Raw genomic sequence first — 23005 nt, forward strand, 5'->3', positions numbered from 1 at the left:
TTACCCAGGCTGGTCTCGAGCTCCTGAGCCCAAGTGATCTCTGCCTGCCTAGGCCCAAAATGCTAGGATTACAGGTGTGAGCCCATGTCTAGCTGATTTTTTTTTTTTTAACAACAAAAAAATATATAATTTCATAAATTGGGTGGGATACTGTTGGGTTTTTTGTTACAGTGAAAAGAACACTTTGGAATAGGTCTAAACCACTCAATTGTGTGATTTTGCTTACTCTCTCTGAGCCTTAAAGTTCTTCCATGCACATTGGAGGTTAGGGGGTTATATCTATGTTTGAGAGGATTGGAAACCTGTGTGTTGCTTCTGTAACGTTGGTGAAGCGCCTCACGTGGTCAGATCTCAGTGAATGGTAGTGATTTTATAGAGACACAAAGTTCAGGGGCAGCATACTAGTAATGTGGGAGTACCAAGGGGTCAGAAGTGTTATTTGTCTTGTCAAGGCTGTGTTTGCTCACACTGCAGAAAGCTTGGAGGCATTTCTGGTTCTTGACCTTGTACTCTCTTTAGTGACAGCTCCATTCTACTCCTGTCATGCTTACAGTGTTTGAACCTCTGGCCTTTACTGGAAATGTTGACTTGGTGAAATCGGGCATTTTTACTTGTTGACTGACTAGTGACTTCCTGGAATGAAGACCTTCCTGTCCTTTGTGTTTTTGGTCATTAGTTATGGAATAAGCAACAAAGCCTCCTATTAAAAAGAGTTTCAGATATCAACAAGTCAGTAGGGAGAAGGTAGAGGAGACAAGGAATCCCTACTACACTTACTTTTAAGGGAGGCTTCAATAAAAAACCTGACTTAGTCTTTTTTGAGCGAGCCGCCACAGGGAGGAGCATCTAGAGGGCCTCTCCTTTCCACATAGCCCCTTTCTCCTTTTGAGGATGGGCCAGGGACAGTCCTGGGGTCTTAGGGAAGAAGATTGTGGTTAGTGGGCTGTGGTCAGCCTTGGCTCTTTCCTGCCTTATTCCAGGCTTGTGTCCCTGCTAGGCCTATTACCATGCCATCCTGACCTTGGAGGACTTTCCTTTTTTTTCCTTTATTGTAATTATTTATTTTGTTACTGGCCGGTAAGGTTGACATATTTGATGTTATTTCAATTGTAATGCTCTTCAGATTGGAACACTCCTTGTCTGATATTGTGAGCAAATCCCTATTTTATTTTTGTCACTTGTAATAATCTTCTAAGAAGATTACTCTATTACTGGGCTGTAGGGATTACTTATTCAGATGGGGCCGGTGACTAGAATGTGAGTCAAAAGTGTGAGGTCTAATTTGAACCTGTCTGAGAGTTACTATTGCCTGCCTTGGCCCAAAGTGCAGATTTTTAAAAAGTCAGCTTGTGATAGGCCAGGTGTTTTGTCTGGACCGGGAGTTACCTTTGACTTGTAGATAGAAGAAGGATCCTGAGAACAGTCAGGTCTCCACTTGATGTCTTTTTATTTGACTTGTTACCGTTAGTACTCTCCTGGGATCAAAGCTGCCAAGCCTCACCCCTACCCAGATTTCCCAGTGCACTCAGGAGATCGTCTGTGGCCTTGATGAAGCCAGTGCTTTTTGGGAAAAACGGAGCAAGGCAATGCACAACAGAAGCAGTGCACCGGAGTAAAGATCAAGTTCTGTGGACCCCACTTGCTGTTTGAGAAAATATCCTGCTTCCTTCCTAGCTGACTTGACCTCCAGCATTAACAGGTGGAGGTGAAGAAGCAGGGTCTGCACTCGAGTCTGCTGCTCTGGCTCCAGGTGTATTTTCTGAAACTGGACTCTTCCAGCCCTTAGCTTGTCAAGTTAGCCCGCCCAGAGTCTGGGGCCGATTGTTCCACTGGGCCGTCGGCTATGACACTCTGCTCTCCATGGGCCACTATGCACCCCTCCACTGTCCTTAGGATGGTTTGGAGCCTTCGATCTAAGGCAAGGAGGTGGGGTTCAGTGAGGACAGGGCTGAGCTGGTCTTCTAGCAGTGATTCTCGCATCACATCGCTGAGTCTGTAGTCGGGTTGGGCCAGCAGTTGCAGGTGCAAAAGTGTTTTCTTTTTTATCCTGAAAAGACAAAGTTATAGGAACCAAATAAGCAAATGTAAAGAAAATAACTTGCCTGAACTTAACTTCTTTCCCCACAAATAGCTGTTGTAGCTGATACTCTTGGCGCCTCTCCCCGTGTCTTCTCAGGCACATTTTAATGGAAACCAGGTAAAAAAGCAAATAAATGGAAGGCAAAATCCAGTATCTTGCAGTCCTTTGCCCAATTGCCGTTTGCTCAAGAGCCTGCATAGCCATTTGTGCTCTAATAACGGTGATGCCGGGCTATATGCATTTTCTCTGACAATGCTAAGGGAATCAAAACCAAAGTGACACTTAGCTATTTCAAGGAGATTTAAAGCTAATGGGAGAAGTCTCTAGTAGGTGAAATGATGAGCTATTTGCCATCTCAAAAGCCCTCAGTACTGCCAGCCTTTAAATTGTTTCTTGCTAACTTTATTTGTGTGTGTCAGATTTTGAAATCACAGATGAAAATGTGGTGGGACCCATCTTTAGGATTTCAGTTTCTTTTATGTGGGAATCTGACTTGGACTCTGATGCGTAAGCAGCTTAATTGACTTCTGTCATAAACAGGTACTGCTCATCCAGTCCTGCTCAGGAGGCGGGGAAGGGAGGCCAGAGGGAAGCATGTTTAACCTAAGACGTAGATGAAGAATACGCATGCTCTGCTCCAGATTTTCCAGCTGGAAACAAATGAGATGTTTTTGCTAGGTGTGAATATCATATTTATAATTAGCTCTGGATACTGCAGCTGAGCAGGTAGTCAATTTTACAAGCCTGGCTGAAACACCGGAGAAGAATGGGAGTAAGTTAGACATTTTCTAGAGAAATGGTGGCCAAGCAAGGGCCTTCGTGCCTTCTTCCAGTCTGCACAGGTTTACAGGACTTTACTCAGGGTTTTGCTTAGATGGTGATCAGGTAGTGATATTTATGAGCTGATATGAATGCCGGGCAAAGCAGAGGTCTGATTAGTAATATCAAAACCCAGCAGACTGCAAAAATAGGTGATGATCTGAGTGGGTCGCCGATTAAAGTTGGCAGTTGAAAGGTTTAAAGGATTAAATCCTAATTCATCCTATGTGGAAGGATGAAAAAGACAAATGTGGGGGAAATTTTGATAGTTGTAGTACAGTCGTGAATCGCTTAGTGATGGGGATATGTTCTGAGAAATGTTTCCTTAAGTGAAGGTTTTGTCACGGTGTGAACATCATAGAGTGTACTCAGTCACACAGACCTAGATAGTGCAGCCTCCTGCACTCTTAGGCTATATGATATTGCTTGTAGGCTACAAACCTTTACAACACAGTGGTGAATAGCTGTGTATATAAACAGAAAAGATAGTAAAACTGTAAAATGCAGTAAACATGCCATATTATTAATATAATCTTATGAGACCAGCATCATATATGCAGTCTGTCACTGGCTGAGATGTCATGCAGTGCACAAATGTGTAAGAAATAAGGCAGTTCATGTCACTACCCACTTATGTCCTAGACCAGTGAAAACTGATGAAGCCCTTCAGCCCTCGGCTGCAAGCAGCATGAAGGGTCACAGCTATTCCTTGCCCATATTATCTGCTGCAGGAAAACTTACATGCAGCACTGGGAGAGAGGCGAGAGGATGGAGATTTCATCATGGGAGTGTCGTCCGAACCTAGGAGGAGAAACAGGCTTTCATGGGTGGCTGGCAGCATCCTTCGCATTCCCCTGAGGCTTCCTCTCTCCTCTCAGTATTTTGTGAATCAGAGATTGGGGTAAAATGCCAGGGATCATGGCAGCTGCCTCTCCAGCCCCTCTCCGCAGTCAGATCACAAAAGCCTCTGTACAGAGATATTAGAGCTAAACAATCCTTCATTCACTAGCTGCAGAGGGCCAGCCACTGAGGATGCACCTTGCTCTCGAAAACCTCACCCTATTTCACTAGAGGGCACACGAGTGCTCTCAGGCTGAAGGCGAATCAAGTGGTACTTGCAAAGGTAAAGAGAAAGAAGGAAATGGAAGAAGCAGGGCTAGAAGGAGATAAGGCACGTGGTGGTGGAGGCCCTCATTTGTAGGGCATCTGTTTCCCCCGAGCAGCTGGCTGCACAGAGCAGCACATCTGGGAGAGGGGAGTGTTGAACACACGTGGGGACACTTACCCTCTGGCGTTGTCCAGGTGAATAAGGAACCCATCATCCCCGAACTTGGTGAACATCTCATAATGGTGCCGGTCCATATTTCCTGTGAAGGAGGGGAGGACTCAGAACCGGGACCAGCAAGCCAGGGGCTCAGGTGCTCCTGACCTGAGTTCTCTCCAGGGAATGGAGGCCTGTCGTCACTTGAGGGGCAGGGGTGTGAACAAGCTGGGCCTCACACTATCATTTCCCCAGGGCCATCAGTGAAGCAGCCGCAGGAGAGAGAAGGAAGCGAAATGAGCAAACCCTAAATGGACTGGTTTCAAGTCTAAGGCTTTCATCCCTGCCCCTGCCCCTGCCCCCTACCCCAGCCTTTGGCCAGGGATTTGAATGTGCAGAAAGTCACCTTTGCACCTTGTGTACGTATTGATACTGGCTTTCCTCAGCCCAGAGATCCTCAGCTGAGCCTGGGTATAGTAAACAGACACAGCTAAACTTCTGAAAGGCACGATGATGAGCCGGCTGTCTGACTTGCTTCGGACCTAAGCTCCTATGTGATGGCCACCTTCATGTGTCTCCTCTCCCTAGAAGTCCCTGTGGGCCTGGAAGGTGGAATTACTAGTCTTGCGTGTCCGTGGCCTCGCCTGAGGCCCTCCCTGCTACATGCTTGTTGTGTACTTTCTTCCTTTCCTACCTGGTGTCCCCTCACTTGGTGAAGTGAACATACAACTTCCAATCTGATGCCCACTCAGGCCCTGCCTTATGAGTGACGACCCCTTCAGCTTCTTCCAATTCTTTGAAGAGAGGCGAGCCTGTTACCTTCTGTCCTCTGGGACCTCCGCCACTTCTGAGGCTGTGGGAGGTGCAGAGTTACTCAGTCCTCATGAGCCAGGTTTTAAGTTTGTGCACAAGGTCACAGGGAACCCCTGCCACACAGCAGAGCCCACTTCCGCTGGGGGCCTGCGTGTGGGGACCTACCTATCAGGAAGTCGAAGATGGCCATGTCGATGACATTGAGGAGCCGCTGGCTGCTGTTGTACGGGTAGATCTGTTTCACTGTGTCACAGTAAAGGGCATTGACCTCCCACCTGAGGGGGAGAAGAAGTCCTGGGGCTGGAAAAGCCAAGATGGCAGGGTGTCGGGGGGTCTCCCCACACCTCCCCCGCCCTCCAACCCCTGCCTCCCTGATCCTGCGCTGGGCCGGTGGCCGCTTCTCACATTCAGAAAGACCCTGGGCAAGGACATGCATATTCCCTACGGTGAGAAGGTTCTGGGTTCTTTCACTCTGGTGGACACTAAGGCCATGGCTGGGACACTGCATGCCAGAGGGGAGATGTCGGGGCAGGCAGGAAAGGAGGGGGCAGTGACCCTCACCGGCTTCCTCGTCCCTTCCTCCACAGTCCCTCTCACCAAGCCTCTTGGACCCTGGCCCTCCAGGGCTCTGCACCACTCAGCACTCCATGGGCTGTTCCTGCCCTTTCTCTCTCACACATGGTTTTCTGCCTACAATGCTCCGATGCCCATTTTCATCCAAGGGCTCTTCTCAGCCTTCACAGAGTCCCTCAGGATCTGTCATGTCCTCCAGAAATTCTGCCTGGTTACTTCTCTTCCCACTACATATCATGATGGCTTGATTGATGGATCGATTCCCTCAGCTAGTGTGGAGTAGCTGCTGCGTGCCAGGGAGGCTGCTAGGTCCTGGGGATACGGCATGAGGTCCTTGGCCTCCCAGGGCTTGCTCAGGGGATCCAGGTGTCCCTCCCATGGGATTCTCGTGTGCACTCTGGTTATAGCAAGTGCTGTGCTGTGTTTTCGTGATCTGGCTATGTGTCTGTCCTCCCCACTAGACCAAGGAGCTTCCTAAGGAGAGAGTCTGAGTCTTCCATTTCTGTATCCCATAGCACTTAGTGTTGGGTACATGGAAGGTTCTTTAGAACTGAATAAATGAACTAAAGGGAGATAACAGATCCAGGTGTGCTGATCCCAGGATCAGTATGAAATGGGGCAAAGGAGTATTGAGGCAGCTTTTCAGATTCAAAAGCCAAGCTAGCGACAAGTCCCTGGTACAGGATCTGTGGCTACTGTCAAGGACTGGGCTGTGTAGCTTGGGGACCAACTCACTCCTCTTTTCCTGCCAGTGTGTAGGAGCGGATCCAGGGGTTGGGCACAGACAGCCGGGGGGCCAGGTTGAGGGACGGCAGGAAGGCAGAGAGAGAACCCTCCAGCAGGTGTGGGTTGCCACAGACAGCATACTCCGTCTTGCACATGTATGGACACTTGGCAAAGAAGCACACGTTGCTGGCTGGAGGATGGGGAGGAGAGAGGAGAAGGAGTAAGAGGAGGGCTCTGGAGGCATGACATCTTCCTGCCCTAGCAAATCCACTGGGAGGGAAGGGAAATCCTGAACTCACAACTTGGGAAGAGACAGAAGAAGGAAACACTGACTTCTCCAGAAGTGAGGGTGTGAATGCTACTGAGCTGAACCTCCTGGGTACCTGCTTTCAGATGTCTCAAGCTCACTGCATTCTATCCTTGTGAATAGAACACTCTTCATTACCCTGGGTGGATAACCTCTGGTTCCGGGAGGTCAGCATTGTAGGGTCAGTGCCCACACAGACTAGGGAGCATCTCACACACAGCCTTTCCCATCCACAGTTCATCTTGTGTTATGGTCAGGCAGACGACGGTGGGAGTGTCTTACAACTTCATACGCCCATCCCAGTAATGGATAGTGCTGGCAGCAGGGTGTCAGGCCACTGATGAATGGAGGGGTGGACACTCTGGCTTACCATGTACTCAGACCCGGAATATCACTCGGGCCAGTACTCTACCTGGAGAGACAAAGAAAACACTCTGCAGGATTTCATTCTTGGTGACCTCTAGGATTTCCTTGGTGACATTCACTAGCCTCCCCACTGTTGGCGGCACCCGTCGGAAGTCCAGAATCCTGCAAGAGAGGAAGCTGAGTTCCATCTGAGCGATGATCAGGGAGTGAGGAGGAGGGGTTTTGTCCCCCGGCCAGTGCACATTAGGAATTGGTTGGTGTACCCAAGAGGGTGGCCAGTGAGATGGGTCTCTGGCCTTTAAACCTAGGTCTAGGCCGGGCGCGGTGGCTCACGCCTGTAATCCCAGCTCTCAGGGAGGCAGAGGCGGGAGGATAGCTTGAGCCCAGGAGTTCGAGACCTGCCTGGGTAATATAGCGAGACCCCGTTCTCCACAAAAAGGAAAAAAAAAAAAAAAAAAAAAGATAAACCTAGGTCTAAAGGAGTGGAGATGGAGTAGAAAATGAATCCTTATTCTATCAAGCCTCCTGGGAAAACCTTGCCACCATCCCACCTGTGTTCTTGGTCAGTGCTTCTCATATTTCAGTGTTCCTGTGAGTCACCTGGCAATCTTGTTCAAATACAGGCTCTGACTGAGTGGCTCTAGGGTGGGGCTGACGTTCCTTATTTCTGAAAATCTTCTTGGAAGTGCCCATGACGCTACAGACCACACTTTGGGTAGCAATGACTGAGCAAATAGAGGAACTGGAATGTTTAGAAATGTGCTTTCACCTGATAAAACAGTGAGACTTCTTGGATAAATAACAGTGGGTGCATTCTCCTCACTCTCAGATCAGAAAACTAGAGCAACTGTCCCAAGCAGCATGGCGGGAAACGTGTTCTTTATAAATTGTTCTTTTCATTGTAAATCATTCTTTAATGAATGTTCATTACATTCATTAGAAGGCCTTGTATTTTTCAATCTGGGGGTTGCATGGGACATTTTGGGTTCAAAGACACCACGATGAGGCACGAAGAAGATAAAAAGCCAGAAGGAAGAAATGCCAGGGAGTTCCCACCTGAGGGTCTGTCTAGTCACCCCTCCCAGAGGATTGGTCCTCATAGGCCTCCATGGGGCCAGACCCTACCTGTCCAGATGGAAAGCTGCGATCTCAGCATTGTGTCTCTGAAAGTCAATGAAGTAGAAGAAGTCCACGGGCGTCTCCTCATCTCGCTGCTGTCTGGAAGGAAGGAAGGAATCACGCCCTGGACTCAGACTTCAGCTTGGAGCCTGAGAAGAGAGCTGATGAGCATGACCAGTGAGAAAGGAAAACAGGCTTTTATGCTTTTCATGTACACACACAGGCGATGGCACGGCTTGGCCAGGAGAAGACATGCAAAGTGGGAGGAGACAAGCTTCTTGCAAGGCGTTGTCCTGCAGGTACCAGCAATACCAAGTTTCCTACTTAAGAAGCTTTGGTGACAGTGGCTGATTATTTTCAAAACCCAGCAGTTGAGAGGGAAGAAATAGACATTCTTCTGCAGGTATAAACAGAAGAGAGACGAATGGTTAGCAGAACCAGAGGCAGTATAGACTCAGATGTCAAAGGATGAAGAAAGGTGGGAGTATGAGCCAGGAATTGGTAATGGAAAAGTGGCCCAGAAATGCAATTTAGTACGCTGGGGTTGAAGAATAGAAAAGTTCTGGGTCTTAGGGGGATGTGGGGGAAATATGTGGGCCATCATCCTCTCAGAGAAACACAGCTGGATCATGAGGGCTGAGGGCGGCTGGTGCAGAGGATATTGATTTATATACATTGAATCTCTAATGAATTCCTGAAAAGCGCCAGGCTGCCTGAGAATGGTGGGACCTGCTGGGTGTGTACATTCAGGAAAGTGTTTCCTAATCATTAAGGGCATCGTGGTGTGAGTTCTGGCTTCTAGGCTGACTTTGCCTTGATGCTAATAAACATGGAAGAATGACGATCTTCGAATAATTTTATAATCCACTGTGTGGGGCTGTTAAAATGACTGCAAAGCAATTTAAATGTAAATAAACGTAACGTTGCAGAAAGCTATAAATAAGAAACACTGGCAATTCAAACTGTGATGTGCATTTTGCCAAAAAACACAAGTGAGTCCTGGAAACCACAGTGAGGTGCTGACAAAAGTAGAAATTCTATTTTAAAAGGTACAGCCACAGTTACAGTACAGCCCTCCGTGCTCAGGCCTGACCAGCTTCTCATCATCGTCACTGGATGTCCAGGCTAGCAAGGACAATCCGTCCTCCCAGTCTTGTTTTAATTTCTGAGTCCCACCTATAGGAACGTATCATCTCTTAGACACCCTTTAGGGTCTTCTAAAACATTTTCTCATTTTCGTATGACATAAGATAGAAGTGATTTTAAATTTGAAGGTTGTTTTCACTTTATATCAATGCTTCTCCTACTTTGAGAAGCACAAATGCACATCTCATTGCACATTATATTGTATACATTACATTTTAAAAATATAAATCTTTATGTTCCTAATGTGTATTTTCCAAAGATAATGTTCTACATTCTCTCTTTAATCAGGAAAAACATGGTGTTCACCTTAAATTACTTACAGAAAAATAAAAACCACATAATTTTTCAAGAAATACATTTTAAAATGATATTATTTTAGATTTTGGACTGAATTTTATAAAAATGTAGATTACACTGTGTTGTGGTATAAAAATAGGTGAAGTTGGTTCTATCACTGAATGTTGGAGGGTTTTGTGTTACATTTGGGGAAAAAGCTGGTTAATTTGAACAATTTTTGTAGAGACACACCTCAGAGTTATTGCAGGTTTGCTTCTAGACCACCGCAATGAGGCAACTATGGTAATAAAGTCATTGATGCACATTTTTTGGTTTCCCTCCCAATGCATATAAAAGTTATGTTTTTATTATACTGGAGTCTTAAATATGCAATAGCATTATGTCTGAAAAATGTATACATCTTAATGGAAAAACACTTTATTGCTAAAAAATGTTAAGACTCATCTGAGCCTTCAGCAAGTCAAAATCTTTTTGCTGACTGGGGTGGTGGTTGCTGAAGGTTGGTGAGGCTGTGACAACTTTTAAAAATAAGACAACAATGAAGTTTGCTGCATCGATTCACAAAAGATTTATCTGTAGCACGCAGTGATGTTTGATAGCATTTTACCCACAGTAGAACTTCTGTCAAAATTGAAGTCAATCCTCTCAAACCCTGCAGTTCCTTTATCAACTAAGTTTGCCTAATATTTTAAATCCTCTGTGGCCTGTTGGGAACAGGCTCCCCAAAATCTGGCCATAAACTGGCCCCAAAACTGGCCATAAACAAAATCTCTGCAGCACTGTGACATGTTCATGATGGCCGTAACACCCACGCTGGAAGGTTGTGGGTTTACCGGAAGGAGGGCAAGGAACACCTGGCCCACTCAGTGCGGAAAACCGCTTAAAGGCGTTCTTAAACCACAAACAATAGCATGAGCTATCTGTGCCTTAAGGACATGCTCCTGCTGCAGATAACTAGCCCAACCCATCCCTTTATTTCAGCCCATCCCTTCGTTTCCCATAAGGGATACTTTTAGTTAATCTAATATCTATAGAAACAATGCTAATGACTGGCTTGCTGTTAATAAATATGTGGGTAAATCTCTGTTCAGGGCTTTCAGCTCTGAAGGCTGAGACCCCTGATTTCCCACTTCACACCTCTATATTTCTGTGTGTGTGTCTTTAATTCCTCTAGCGCCGCTGGGTTAGGGTCTCCTCAACCGAGGTGGTCTCAGCAGTGGCCATTTCAACAATGTTCACAGAGTCTTCACCCAAAGTAGATTCTAACTCAAGAAACTAATTTCTTTGCTTATCCATAAGAAGCCACTCTTTATCGGTAGGGCTTGGTGGCTTATGCTTGTAATCCAAGCACTTTGGGAGGATGAGGTGGACGGATCACAAGGTCAGGAGATCGAGACCATCCTGGCTAATACGGTGAAATCCCGTCTCTACTAAAAATACAAAAAAATTAGCCAGACATGGTGGCGCATGCCTGTACTCGGGAGGTTGAGGCAGGAAAATTGTTTGAACCCATGAGGCAGAGGTTGCAGTGAGCCAAGATCATGCCACTGCATTACAGCCTGAGAAACAGAGTGAGACTCTGTCTCAAAAACAAAACAAAACAAAACAAGCAACTTCTTATCTGTTCAAGTTTGATCATGCAATTGCAACAATTCAGTCACATTTTCAGGCTCCACTTCTAATTCTAGTTCTCTTTTATTTCCACATCTGCAGTTACCTTCTCCACTGAAGTCTTGAACCCCTCAAAGTCATCCATGAGGATTGAGATCAATCTTCTTTTAAACTCCTGTTAATGTTGATATTTCTACCTCCTTCCACGCATCATCATGAATTTTCTTAATGGCATCTAGAATGGTGAATCCTTTCCAGAAGGTTTTCAAATGACCTTGTCCAGGTTCATCAGAGGAATCACTAACTGTGGCAGCTATAGCCTTGTGAAATGTATTTCTTAAACTGTAAGACTTGAAAGTTAGAATGACTGCTTGATCTGGGGGCTGCAGAATGGATGTTGTGTTAGCAGGCATGAAAACAACATTAATCTCCTTGGACATCTCCAGCAGAGCTCTTGAGTGACTAGGTGCGTTACCAGTGAGCAGTAATATTTTGAAAGGAATCTGTTTTTTTCCCCCCCTTGAGCAGTAACGTCTCAACAGTGGGCTTAAAATATTCAGCAAACCATGCTGTTAACAGATGTGTGGTCATCCAGGCTTTCTTGCTTCATTTATAGAGCACAGGCAGAGTAAATTCAGCATCATTCTTGAGGTCCTGAGGATTTTTTGAATGGTAGTTGAGTATTGGCTTCAACATAAGTCCCCAGCAACATTATCACCTAACAAGAGAGTCAGCCTGTCCTTTTTATCTTTGAAGCCAGGCATTGACTTTTCTTCTCTAGCTATGGGGAAAGTCCTAGATGGTATTTTCTTGCAATAGAAGGCTGTTTCCTCTACACTGAAAATCTATTGTTAGTGTAGCTACGTTCATCAATGATCTTAGCTAGATCTTCTGGATAACTTGCTGCAGCTTCTCCATCAGCACTTACTGCTTCACCTTGCACTTTTATGTTATGGAGATGGCTTTTTTCCCTTAAGCCTCATGAACCAACCTCTGCTATCTTCCAACTTTTCTTCTGCAGCTTTCTCACCTGTCTCAGCCTTCATTGAAGAGAGTTAGAACCCTGCACTGGATTAAGCTTTGGTTTAAGGGAATGCTGTGGCTGGTTTAATCTTCTACCCAGATAAGTTAAACTTGCTCCATATCAGCAATGAGGTTGTTTTGCTTTCTTATCATTCGTGTGTTCAGTGGAGCAGCGCTTTCATTTTCCTTCGATAACTTTTCCTTTGCATTCACAACTTGCCTAACTGGCACAAAAAGCTTAGCTTTCAGCTTATCGGCTTTCAACATGCCTTCCTCACTAGCCGCCTGAATAATTTCTTGCTTTCCATTTAAAGTGAGAGATGTGACACTCCTTTCATGTGAACATTTAGAGGCCCATGTTGGGTTACTAACTGGCCTAATTTCAATATTGTGCGTCTTAGGGAATAGGGAGGCCCGAGGACAGGGAGAGAGATTGGGGGAATAGCCAGTTGTTGGAGCAGTCAGAATACCCATTTAGGCCAGGCGCAGTGGCTCACACCTGTAATCCTAGCACTTTGGAAGGCCAAGGTGGGCAATCACTTGAGGCCAGGAGTTCGAGACCAGCGTGGCCAACACAGTGAAACCCCATCTCTACTAAAAATAGAAAAAATTAGCTAGGCATGGTGGCACATGCCTATCATCCCAGCACTTTGGGAGGCTGAGGCGGGCGGATCACCTGAGGTCAGGAGTTTAAGACCAGCCTGGCCAACACGGTGAAACCCCATCTCTACTAAAAATGCAAAAATTAGCCAGGTATGGTGGCCGGCGCCTGTAGTCCCAGTTATTTGGAAGGCTGAGGCAAGAGAATCGCTTGAACCCAGGAGACAGTGGCTGCAGTGAGCTGAGATTGAACCATTGCACTCCAGCCTGGGCAATAGAGTGAGACTCTGTCTCAAAAAAAAAAAAACCAGTTTGAAATATTGTGAGAATTACCAAATGTGACACAGAGACATGACATGGGCACATGCTGTTGGGAAAATGGCACCATAAACTTGCCCATGATCCCAGGACACAACTTAGGTCATTGTGTGGCATAGATGCTAGTAAGGGCCTGATAAGGACAAGCTCTTAGTATTTTCAATGATTATTATTATGATGATCACCCCAAACAGTTCTGTGCTTGTGCAGATTAGAGAATCTCTGAATAACTAGCAGAAAGACTTTAGGTCACTTTTATTAGTTTTTGATCCAAATCTTCCCAGGGCCACCCCAACCGGGTGTGGAAAGGAGGAAGGCAGTCACTTACCTCATGGGTTTGAACATGGCCTTCCCGAAATCCGAGAACCTCAGCACCAGCTTGAGGTGGACCCCACTGGGTTTCACAACTGTGAAAGGCAGAAGAGTGAGTTAACCATGCTTCCGGGCCTCAGCCCAGGCTTGTGACTCTGTTCCTTCAATAAGCCCAGCTGACTTCTCTTTCCTCTTATGTAATGAGACCCTAAAGACTAGGATGTGCTCTCCATAACCTGCAGGGTAAACGCCATGGTGTCAGGCCATAGTGGCGGTGTCCAGGGGCTCAAGACAGTACTTTTTACTTTGGGAGGTGAAGGCAGGAGGATCGCTTGAGCCCAGGAGTTTGAGACCAGCCTGGGCAACATAGTGAGACCCCCATTTTGAAAAGAAAAAAAAAGGTACATTTTCTGCTGACCATGGGAAAAGAGCAACAAATACAGTGAAGACATTTACTGAAAACCCCAAAGAATGTTTTCCTAAGAATGAACCCTTTCCTCTTTGTGTTTCAACTACATCTTTGTAGATTCGACTTATGCCTTCTGTTATATTAGACTAGTTGGTTTATGCCTCTTTCTACTTAAGACTGTACACCTGGGCTGGGACCAGAGCTTGGCAAGTGAGTGCTTCTTAGGTGCAGGGAGTACTACTTCCTTAAATGTTGCATCCTGGGCACCTCACTTGCCTTACCCTGTCCCTGGTCCTGGAGGGTCAGGACAATATCTCACTCACCTTGTGTTTTATAAAATGGTCAATGGCAAGTGCTTAACTGAAGAAAAAGGAAGCCTGGGGCCCTGTACACCTTTATTTTCAAACCTTAGTGATATGGTTAGGCTTTGTGTCCCTACCCAAATCTCACCTCAAATTGTAATCCCCTTGTCTCAAATCTCATCTCAAATTGTAATCCCCTTGTCTCAAATCTCATCTCAAATTGTTGAGGGAGGGATGTGGTGAGAGGTGACCAGATCATGGGACAGTTTCCCCTATGCTGTTCTTATGATAGTGAGTTCTCATGAGATCTCATGGTTTTATAAGGGGCTCTTCCCCGTTTGCGTCTTCTCTCTCCTGCCACCATGTGAGATGTGCCTTGCTTCCCCTTCCCCTTCTGCCATGGTTGTAAATTTCCAGAGACCTCCTAGCCATGCTTCCTGTTAAGCCTGCAGAACTGTGAGCCAATTAAACCTCTTCCTTTATAAATTACCCAGTCTCAAGCATTTCTTAGCAGTGTAAAAATGAACTAATACATTTCGACATGCCTCATCAGATGTAGTCACATGTAGACATTTCTGATGTGTGTTCCACATATTGAAGTAAAGGGACAGGGCCACTCATGGCTGGTGATGACTGGCCTGAGGGTTTTAGGGTCCAGACCCACCTATAACCAGGTCACAGCGCTCCTGGAGGGGAGCTCTGCCGCTCTCAGTCCTAGCTTTTTGATACCATTAATCACTTATCCTTGTGAGTTTCAACTCTGGCTATATTAGAATCACCTGGGCCTCAACGTCTGACCTCGAATCAAAACCCCTGGGGGTGGAGGCCGGGCATGAGCACTTTTTAAAGCTCCCCCAGTGATTCTAATACATATGTGTGTGTGTGTGTGTATATGTGTGTGTATATATGTGTGTGTATACATATATATATATATGTACATATATACACACACATATATATATATTTTAGCTGGAGTCTCACTCTGTTGCCTAGGCTGGAGTGCAGTGGCATGATCTCAGTTCACTGCAACCTCCACCTCCTCGGTTCAAACGATTCTCTTGACTCAGCCTTCCGAGTAGCTGGGATTACAGGTGGGCACCACCATGCCTGTCTAACTTTTTATATTTTTGGTAGAGATGGGTTTTCACTGTGTTGGCCAGGCTGGTCTCAAACTCTTGACATCAAGTGATCCACCTGCCTCGGACTCCCAAAGTGCTGGGATTACAGGCGTGAGCCACTGTGCCTAGCTGACTCTGATATTTTGTCAGTAGTGGGAATCATTGCTTCTTGAATTTGAAAGCAACTCCAATCACTTAAGGATTTTGTGAAAACTCAGATTCGGATTCAGAAAGAGAGTGAGACCCTGCATTTCTGATGAGCTCCTCAGTGATGCTGATGATGCTTTTCCTGGGCCACGCATTGCCCAGCGGGGCCTACACAACCCTTCCTCTTAAGTGCCTTTTCTTGTTGTGGGTGGATGGGGAGAAATGTTGAGTTCTCAGAGGTTACACAGAGAGCAGAGAGCCATACTCCTTCCACTCTTGCCCAAGGTCGCCACTGGAGTGGATTTTGGGGTTTGCACAGCTGTGAGGGTGAAGAGGCTGGGTGGGGGCGGGGCCAGGTCACTTACTCTGGGTGCAGTCACACGCCCCCAGCAAGGCTTTCTCGTCCTGACTGTAATCTGCAAAGGAGGAGAAGGGCAATGAGAACTTCCAGTCTTATTCCTGGGACAGCCTACAACATGGGGGTCCCTTGACTCTGGTTCAGATCACCAGAGGGGAGACAGTGATGTAGCCTGTGGCCCTTGCCCACTCTGTGGGAGATCTCTTGGAACCCAGGAGGCTGCAGCCTCCTTCCTTGCTCTGTCCCAGACCCCTGCTTTCTAGCCCTTCAGTGGACACTCCAGCAATACCTGGCTGGGAGACTGAGTCTGCTTTTGTCTCTGCTAATAATTTGCTGTGTCATTTTGATTGTCTCAGTGCTTGACAGCACAGACTTGGTATCAGCAGGCCTGTGTTTGAATCCCAGCTCCACCCCGTAGGTCCTTGGCCAAGTGACTCAACCTTTCTGAGTCTCAGTTTCCCTATCTATAAAATGGCAGTGGTAATATCCATGCCACAAGGTCTTTGGGTGAAAGAGAATGCGTCGCCTGCTTCAAAAGCAGCACTCAATAAATGGTAGTGATCACCTTCCTTTAGGTGTACCAAACAACAGCATACCTCCTTATGGCATCAAGACGAGATTATTGCTGTAAGATCTCTTTCAGAGGGAAAAAGATCAATGCGTATGTTCCTTTTCTGTCTCTCAGGTGTCAGTGTCAAGCCTTTAATGTTCCACTTTGGAGCCTGGCCTGGGATGTGTTACCCAGACTCTCTGGAAGAAAGTCAGTCCCCCTTGCCTGATCCCATGAACTTTACCAGCACTGATGGTGGGAAAGTTCCTCATATCTTGCAGAAGTTTGCTGACAACAGGACTGGACCGGGAGTAGAGCCCATGGCGGTTAATACCCAGGTGGAACTGGACCCAACTGGCCTCGAGTCGGAGCTGCAGTGGGGGGTCCAGGGAGGTGAGGTTCATCTGCTCTCTGTACATCTTGTGTCGCCTGAAAGAGCCAGATAGTTGTTCATTAGAGGAACAAGAATGCAAAGACCCACCAAGATACCTTGTCTGCAGTTTTCATTCATCTTTTCATTTATTCCACAAGTGTATTAAGCATCTAATGAGGGCTAGGCTTTAAGCTGTGCTTAGGATATCATGGGAAGCAAAACACCTGTGGGGTCCTTTCTTACCCTCAGAGAGCTTACACTCTAGTGAGTAAAACACACAGTTATACAGTATCATACACAAATACTTAATTACAAACCAGGACAAATCCTGGGAAGGAAAAAAGGCAGACTGCTAAGAATAAAACTAGGGGCCTCATATAATCTGGGATCTCAGGGTGAGACTGTGGGTCTCTGTGCATTTTCCCATTAAAACTCTCTATCTTACATTTCCCAGTATTTTATGTTCAAAGGAATCAGAAGATAGAGGAGAGAAGGCAATTGGTGAGAATAACAAGAAGAGAGGGTGCAGATCTTTCAGTGGGGCTGGAAGCTGAGTTAGATTACAAAAGAAAAGAAGAATTAATGAGCCATTTACTGTTTGTTCTGCTTGGGTAGCCTTTTCTGCCAGGAAAAAAAGAGAAAAATAAAAAATGATGGTGCTACCATTTAGAGATGTAGACTGTAATTTGGGAGACAAGTTGTAAGTCTGTGAAATAACCAGAGCAAAATACAAGGCTGTTATAAATCAACTGCTAAACATGTGGCTCAGATGGAAACGCCTTAACGTTTTGGAGAAGGGAAAAGATGAATCTATGATGAAGTAGCCTGAGGACAACCACAGTGAAGAAGGCAGACTTCAGCTGGATCCTAAAGAACCGGGGGTGTTTGGCTTGAAGGGGACAGGGAGGGTACTCCTGCATTAAGGATGACATGAGCACTACGAGAGGTAGGCAAGAAACGGGTGTATCTGGGGATGAGAGAGGCAGGTTGAATAAACGCACTGTTGAATGAGAAGACGGAGGCCTCCGGATTGGAAGGGAAGGCAAATCAGTACGAGGTCATCTGGCTGGGAAAAGCTGATTGGGAGAGGTAGGTGGGATTATAGGAGTAGGGTTTTGCAGTTCCTATATATCCCTATTTCTCAAACTGTGATAATATACCACTCAGGTCTGCGGCGGGGTAAAAAACAAAACAAACATGGCAGATCCGGGAGTGTCCAATTTTCTCATTGGTGGAGAGTTGTAAAAATTACCACATTGGGAGGCTGAGGCAGATCATCTGAGGCCAGGAGTTTGAGACCAGCCTGGACAACAATGGTAAAGCCCCGTCTCTACTAAAAATACAAAAATTAGCCAAGCATGGTGGTGCGCACCTGTAATCCTAGCTACTTGAGAGGCTGAGGCAGGAGAATCACTTGAACCTGGGAGGCAGAGGTTGCAGCGAGCCGTGATGGCGCCACTGCACTCCAGCCTGGGCGACAGAGCGAGACTCTGACTTAAAAAAAAAAAAAAGTTACTTTTCTATCAAAATAAAAATAGATGTATTATGGGGAAGGAAATAAAATATACCATAGGGATTTGAATCCATTTGTGATCTTAGTGATTGCAATGGACTGAATGTTTGTTTCCTTCAGATTCATATGTTGAAATTTTAACCTCCAAGGTGATAGTATTGGAGGTGGGGCCTCTGGGGAGGGGGCAACCCTCATAAATGGGATTAATGCCCTCATAAGAGAGACCCCAGAGAAATCCCTCACCCCTTCTGCCATGTCAGGTTATAGCAAGAAGACAGTATCTGTGTACCAGCAAGAGAGGCCTCACTAGAAGAAATGGAATCTGCCAGCACCCTGGTGTTGGACTTCTCAACCTCCAGAACTGTGAGAAATACATTTCTGTTGTTTACAAGTCACCCAGTTTATAGTATTGGTTATCACACCCCAAACAGACTAAGGCAATTTTGCTTCACCATTTCTTTCCTATTTCTGACACCCAGAATGAAGTGTAATATATCCCCAGACATGACTGCCCAGTGCAGAGGAGAATATGGTAATTACCATCCCCATTCATGGCGTTTTCCTTGTATGAATGTAACTCAACACTGAAAATCTTTGGGAAATCATGTCACATATCTCTAAGAAAATATGATTTTATGGTAAGCAGGATTCTAAAATTGGCATCTAAGATTCCATGCCCTCATTTCCAGAACCTGTGACTATGAAGAGCTCTCACTCCATGATTATGCCATGTTCACGGCGTAGTTGAATTTAGGGAGGTTGTCAAGGTGGGCCTGATTGAATCGCATGAGCCCTTGAAAGTAAAGTTTTTTTTCTGGCTGTTATCAGAAGTCCAAACGATCCAGAGCGTCAGAAGGATTTGACACACTATTGTTGGCTTTGAAGATGGAGAAGGTCAAGTGGAAGGACCAGAGAGCTGTCATGAAGAGCTGAGAATGCTTCCCAACTGAAGCCAGCAAGGAGATGGGGGCAAGGAACTGAATTCTACCAACAACGAGAATGAGCTTGAAGGAGGACCCCTGAGCTGCTGGTGAGAATGTAGCCAACCAACGCCTTGGTTTTAGTCTTGTGAGATCCTAGCAGAAAATGAGTCATACCATCTGATATGTTGCAGATGTTTGTCCCCTCCGAATCTCATGTTGAAATGTAGTCGCCAGTGTTGAAGGCGGGGCCTGGTGGGAGCTAATTGTAACATAGGAGTGGGTCCCTCATGAATGGCTTAGCACCATCTCCTTGGTGATGAGTGAGGTCTTGCTCAGAGTTCATGTGAGATCTGGGGGTTTAAAGGCATATAGCGCCTCCCTGCTCACTCTCTTGTGCTCCTGCTCTTGCCACGTGGTGTGCATGTTCTGTATCACCTTCTGCCATGAGTAAGTTTTCTGAGCCCTCACCAGAAGCAGCATGCTTCCTGTACAGCCTGTGGAACCATGATCTAATTAAATCTTTTTTTTTTTTTTTAATAAATTACACAGTTTCAGGTCTGTCTTTTTCTTTCTCTTTCTTTCTTCTTTCTTTCTTTCTTTTTCCTTCTTTCTTTCTTTCTTTTTCCTTCTTTCTTTCTTTCTTTCTTTCTTTCTTTCTTTCTTTCTTTCCTTTCTTTCTTTCTTTTTCTTTCTTTCCTTCTCTTTCCTTCCTTCCTTCCTTCCTTCTTCTTTCACCTTTCTTCAAAGTTTTGCTCTTGTTGCCGAGGCTGGAGTGCAATGACACGATCCTGGCTCACTGGCTCACTGCTACCTCCACCTCCCCGGTTCAAACGATTCTCCTGCCTCAGCCTCCTGAGTAGCTGGGGTTACAGGTGCCTGCCACCATGCCTGGCTAATTTTGTGTTTTTGATAGAGATGGGGTTTTACCATCTTGGCCAGGGTTGTCTCAAACTCCTGACCTCAGGTGATCTGCCTGCTTTGGCCACCCAAAGTGCTGGGATTACAGGCATGAGCCACCGTGCCTGGCCAGATATTTCTTTATAGCAATACAAAAATGGCCTGAAACATTATCCCAGACTTCTGACCTATAAGGCAAATGGGGAGTTGCTCTGAGTGTCTAAGTTTGTGGTAATTTGTACTCAGAACTAAAAACCAAATGCATATTTTGTTCACAGAGAGGCTCAAAAGCTACATGCTCTTATTTTAAGCATATGCTTTTATTTCTTTTAATAATAACCCCAAGTAATATTTTTTATTAGCTCTAGAAAACTATTCACATAAGTGTTCTTGTTTGTTTGTTTGTGTTTAGAGATGGGGGTCTTGCTCTGTCATCCAGGCTGGAGTGCAGTGGCATAGTCACAGCTCACTGCAGTCTCGAATTCCCAGCCTTGAACAATCCTGCTGCCTCAGCCTCCCAAGCAATTAGGACTACAGGCATGCCCTACAAATCCCAGCTAATTAATTATTTATTTATTTTTTTGGCAGAGATAGAGTCTTGTTTTGTTGCCCAGGCTGGTCTTGAACCCCTGGCCTCAAGCAATTCTCCCACGTCAGTCTCCCAAATTCTTGAGATTATACGTGTGAGCCACTGCCCCTCACGTAAGTTTTAGATTTTTATTTTGTCATTAAAGTGGTTAATCAGCTTTCAGATGGGACTTATATTTCTGAGTTCCCCAGGGTCACTTAACAAAACAGGTACAGGCTGCAGAACTATCATGGCAAGAGGGTCCACAGACTTAAATACCTACAGAATACCTACAGAAACAGGCAGACAGCGTGAGTGAAGAATGCAGGCAGGAGGGGTAGGGAGTGTGGCAAACTAGAGAGCACACTCTCCATGTAAAGGGGAACAGCCGCTACTAAGTTTCAGCTGATTGTAGAGTTGTTCTGACATTGTTTATTCATCCATTCACTCATTCATTAACTATTTGTTGAGATACTAGATACTGATTTATATTTTGGAGCTAGGGCTGTGTACAGATCTACAATGTTTCTGTTCATATGAAACTTATAATTTCCAGGGAAATCATTTATTCTAGTTTTTAAGAGAAGCTAGAATCCAGACTTTGATCAGGATTCGGATTCTCCTTCCAAGTGTTAACTCAAGAATGAAGAGTTGAGCTACCATTTGAGCCAGCAATCCCACTACTAGCATATACCCAAAGGAAAATAAACCTTTCTACCAAAAAGACACACGCACCTGTATTTTCATCACAGCACTATTCACAATAGCAAAGGCGTGGAATCAACCTAGGTGCCCATCCATGATGGACTGGATAAAGAAAATGTGGGACATATACACCATTTTATGCAGCCATAAAAAAAGAATGAAACCACGTCCTTTGCAGCAACACGGATGCAGCTGGAAACCATTATCCTAAGTGAACTAACGCAGAAACAGAAAACCAAATGTTGCATGTTCTCACTCACAAGTGGGAGCTAACTACTGGGTACACATGGACACAAACGGGAGCATCAGACACTGGGGATTATTAGAGGGGGAAGGGAAAGGGGGGTGGATTGAAACAACTGCCTATCGGGTGCTAAGCTCGTTACCTTGGTGACAGATTCATTTGTACACCTTGACATCCCATGGCATACCTTTGCAACAGGCCTGCACATGAACCCCTGATTCTAAAATACAAGTCCAAAAAAAAAAGTGTTGACTCAAATTAAAAAATATCCTGTGTGGGCCAAACAACAACAACAACAACAACAATTGACATCCAGTTTGTGTTCTCTGCCCTGTGCTGTTAACGCAAATGAAGAAGTGAGCTGGTCAATGTGAGGCAATATTAAATCTCCCTGCACACATATTACTCTGGGGATGTATATGAATGGAGGAGACAAGGCAAAGCAAAGGAACACATTATTATTATTATTATTATTATTATTATTTGAGACAAGGTCTTGCTCTGTTGCCCAGGCTGGAGTACAGTGGCACCGTCACAGTTCACTGTAGCCTTAACCTCCTGGGCTTAAGCAATCCTCCCACCTCAGTCTCCCGAGTAGCTGGGACTACAGGCACGTGCCATTATGCCTGGCGAATTTTTTTTATTTTTTATAGAGACAGGTCTCCATATGTTGCCCAGGCTGATCTCGATCTCCTAGGCTCAAGTGATGCTCCTGTTTTGGCCCCCCAAAGTGCTAGGCATGAGCCGCTGCACCCAGCTAGAATACCCTATTATTTTAAGACTTTGGTCTCCAGGAGCAGTAGAAAGATGGCTGGGACTTCTCTCCCAAGACAGCAAGCCCTCAGCCAGCCTTCCAGCTTGGCATAGGGGAAGGGGACTGAAACTTATTCCTCCCCTAAAGGTCAGCAGCAGGCTCAGGAGTCCAGCCACCATCAGTCCATCGCACCCCCTCCAGAGCAATCTGTACTGTTGGTATAATTACCCAAAGTGACAAATGTTAAAGCTGCTTCAGCTTTCATTTGATGAAAACCAAGGGCAAGGGCAAATTGTTGACCAGGTCTGTATGTCTCCAGCTGGCTTTCCCTTACTTTACTAACATTTATTTTTATTTTAAAAACATAATCATTTTTTTCCATTTAAATATCTGAGAGGTCTAGAATTTATATAGATAAAACGTGTTAGGTATGGGTTCACCTTTTTCCGCCCTCCAAGGTGACTAGCTAGTTCTCTAACAATCATTTATTAAACAAATTTATTTTTTAATTTCACTGATTTGAAATGTCATTTTTATCAGGTAAAACATTTCCATTCGTATTTGGGTCTATTTCTGGAAGCTCAATTCTGTTTCATGTTCTGTCTGGCCATATTCCAAGGCAATGCTGTTGAACTTTTTTAACGTGATAAAACACTTTAACAGCTGGTGGGGCTAGTCTTTTTGATTGCTTTTTTTTTTAAAGAGTTTTCCTGTATAGTCCAACTTGTATGCTTATCCACATGAATTTCACAATTATAAAAACCCTTTCAAAA

At 45.4% G+C, this 23005-nt stretch overlaps 1 protein-coding gene across 2 annotated transcripts in view; it reads right to left on the bottom strand.

Annotated features, from left to right (window-relative positions):
- Positions 1–1151: 1151 nt before the first annotated feature.
- Positions 1152–23005, bottom strand: part of FAM20A (FAM20A golgi associated secretory pathway pseudokinase) — a 59470-nt gene continuing 37616 nt past the window's right edge. Inside the window, exons 2-11 of one of the 2 annotated variants that reach the window (XM_003913339.5) lie at positions 16500–16684; positions 15713–15763; positions 13388–13466; positions 8071–8163; positions 6992–7107; positions 6282–6462; positions 5139–5248; positions 4185–4266; positions 3641–3700; positions 1152–2047 (exon numbers count right to left, since the gene is read on the bottom strand). In XM_003913339.5, coding sequence (XP_003913388.2) covers positions 1783–2047; positions 3641–3700; positions 4185–4266; positions 5139–5248; positions 6282–6462; positions 6992–7107; positions 8071–8163; positions 13388–13466; positions 15713–15763; positions 16500–16684 — 1222 coding nt within the window. In that variant the 3' untranslated portion in view covers positions 1152–1782. The remainder of the gene's footprint in view (positions 2048–3640; positions 3701–4184; positions 4267–5138; positions 5249–6281; positions 6463–6991; positions 7108–8070; positions 8164–13387; positions 13467–15712; positions 15764–16499; positions 16685–23005) is intronic. The other variant, XM_009191081.4, reaches the window with a different exon arrangement.

The sequence above is a fragment of the Papio anubis genome, chromosome 17, assembly GCF_008728515.1.
Source record: "Papio anubis isolate 15944 chromosome 17, Panubis1.0, whole genome shotgun sequence".
Lineage (NCBI taxonomy): Eukaryota > Metazoa > Chordata > Mammalia > Primates > Cercopithecidae > Papio > Papio anubis.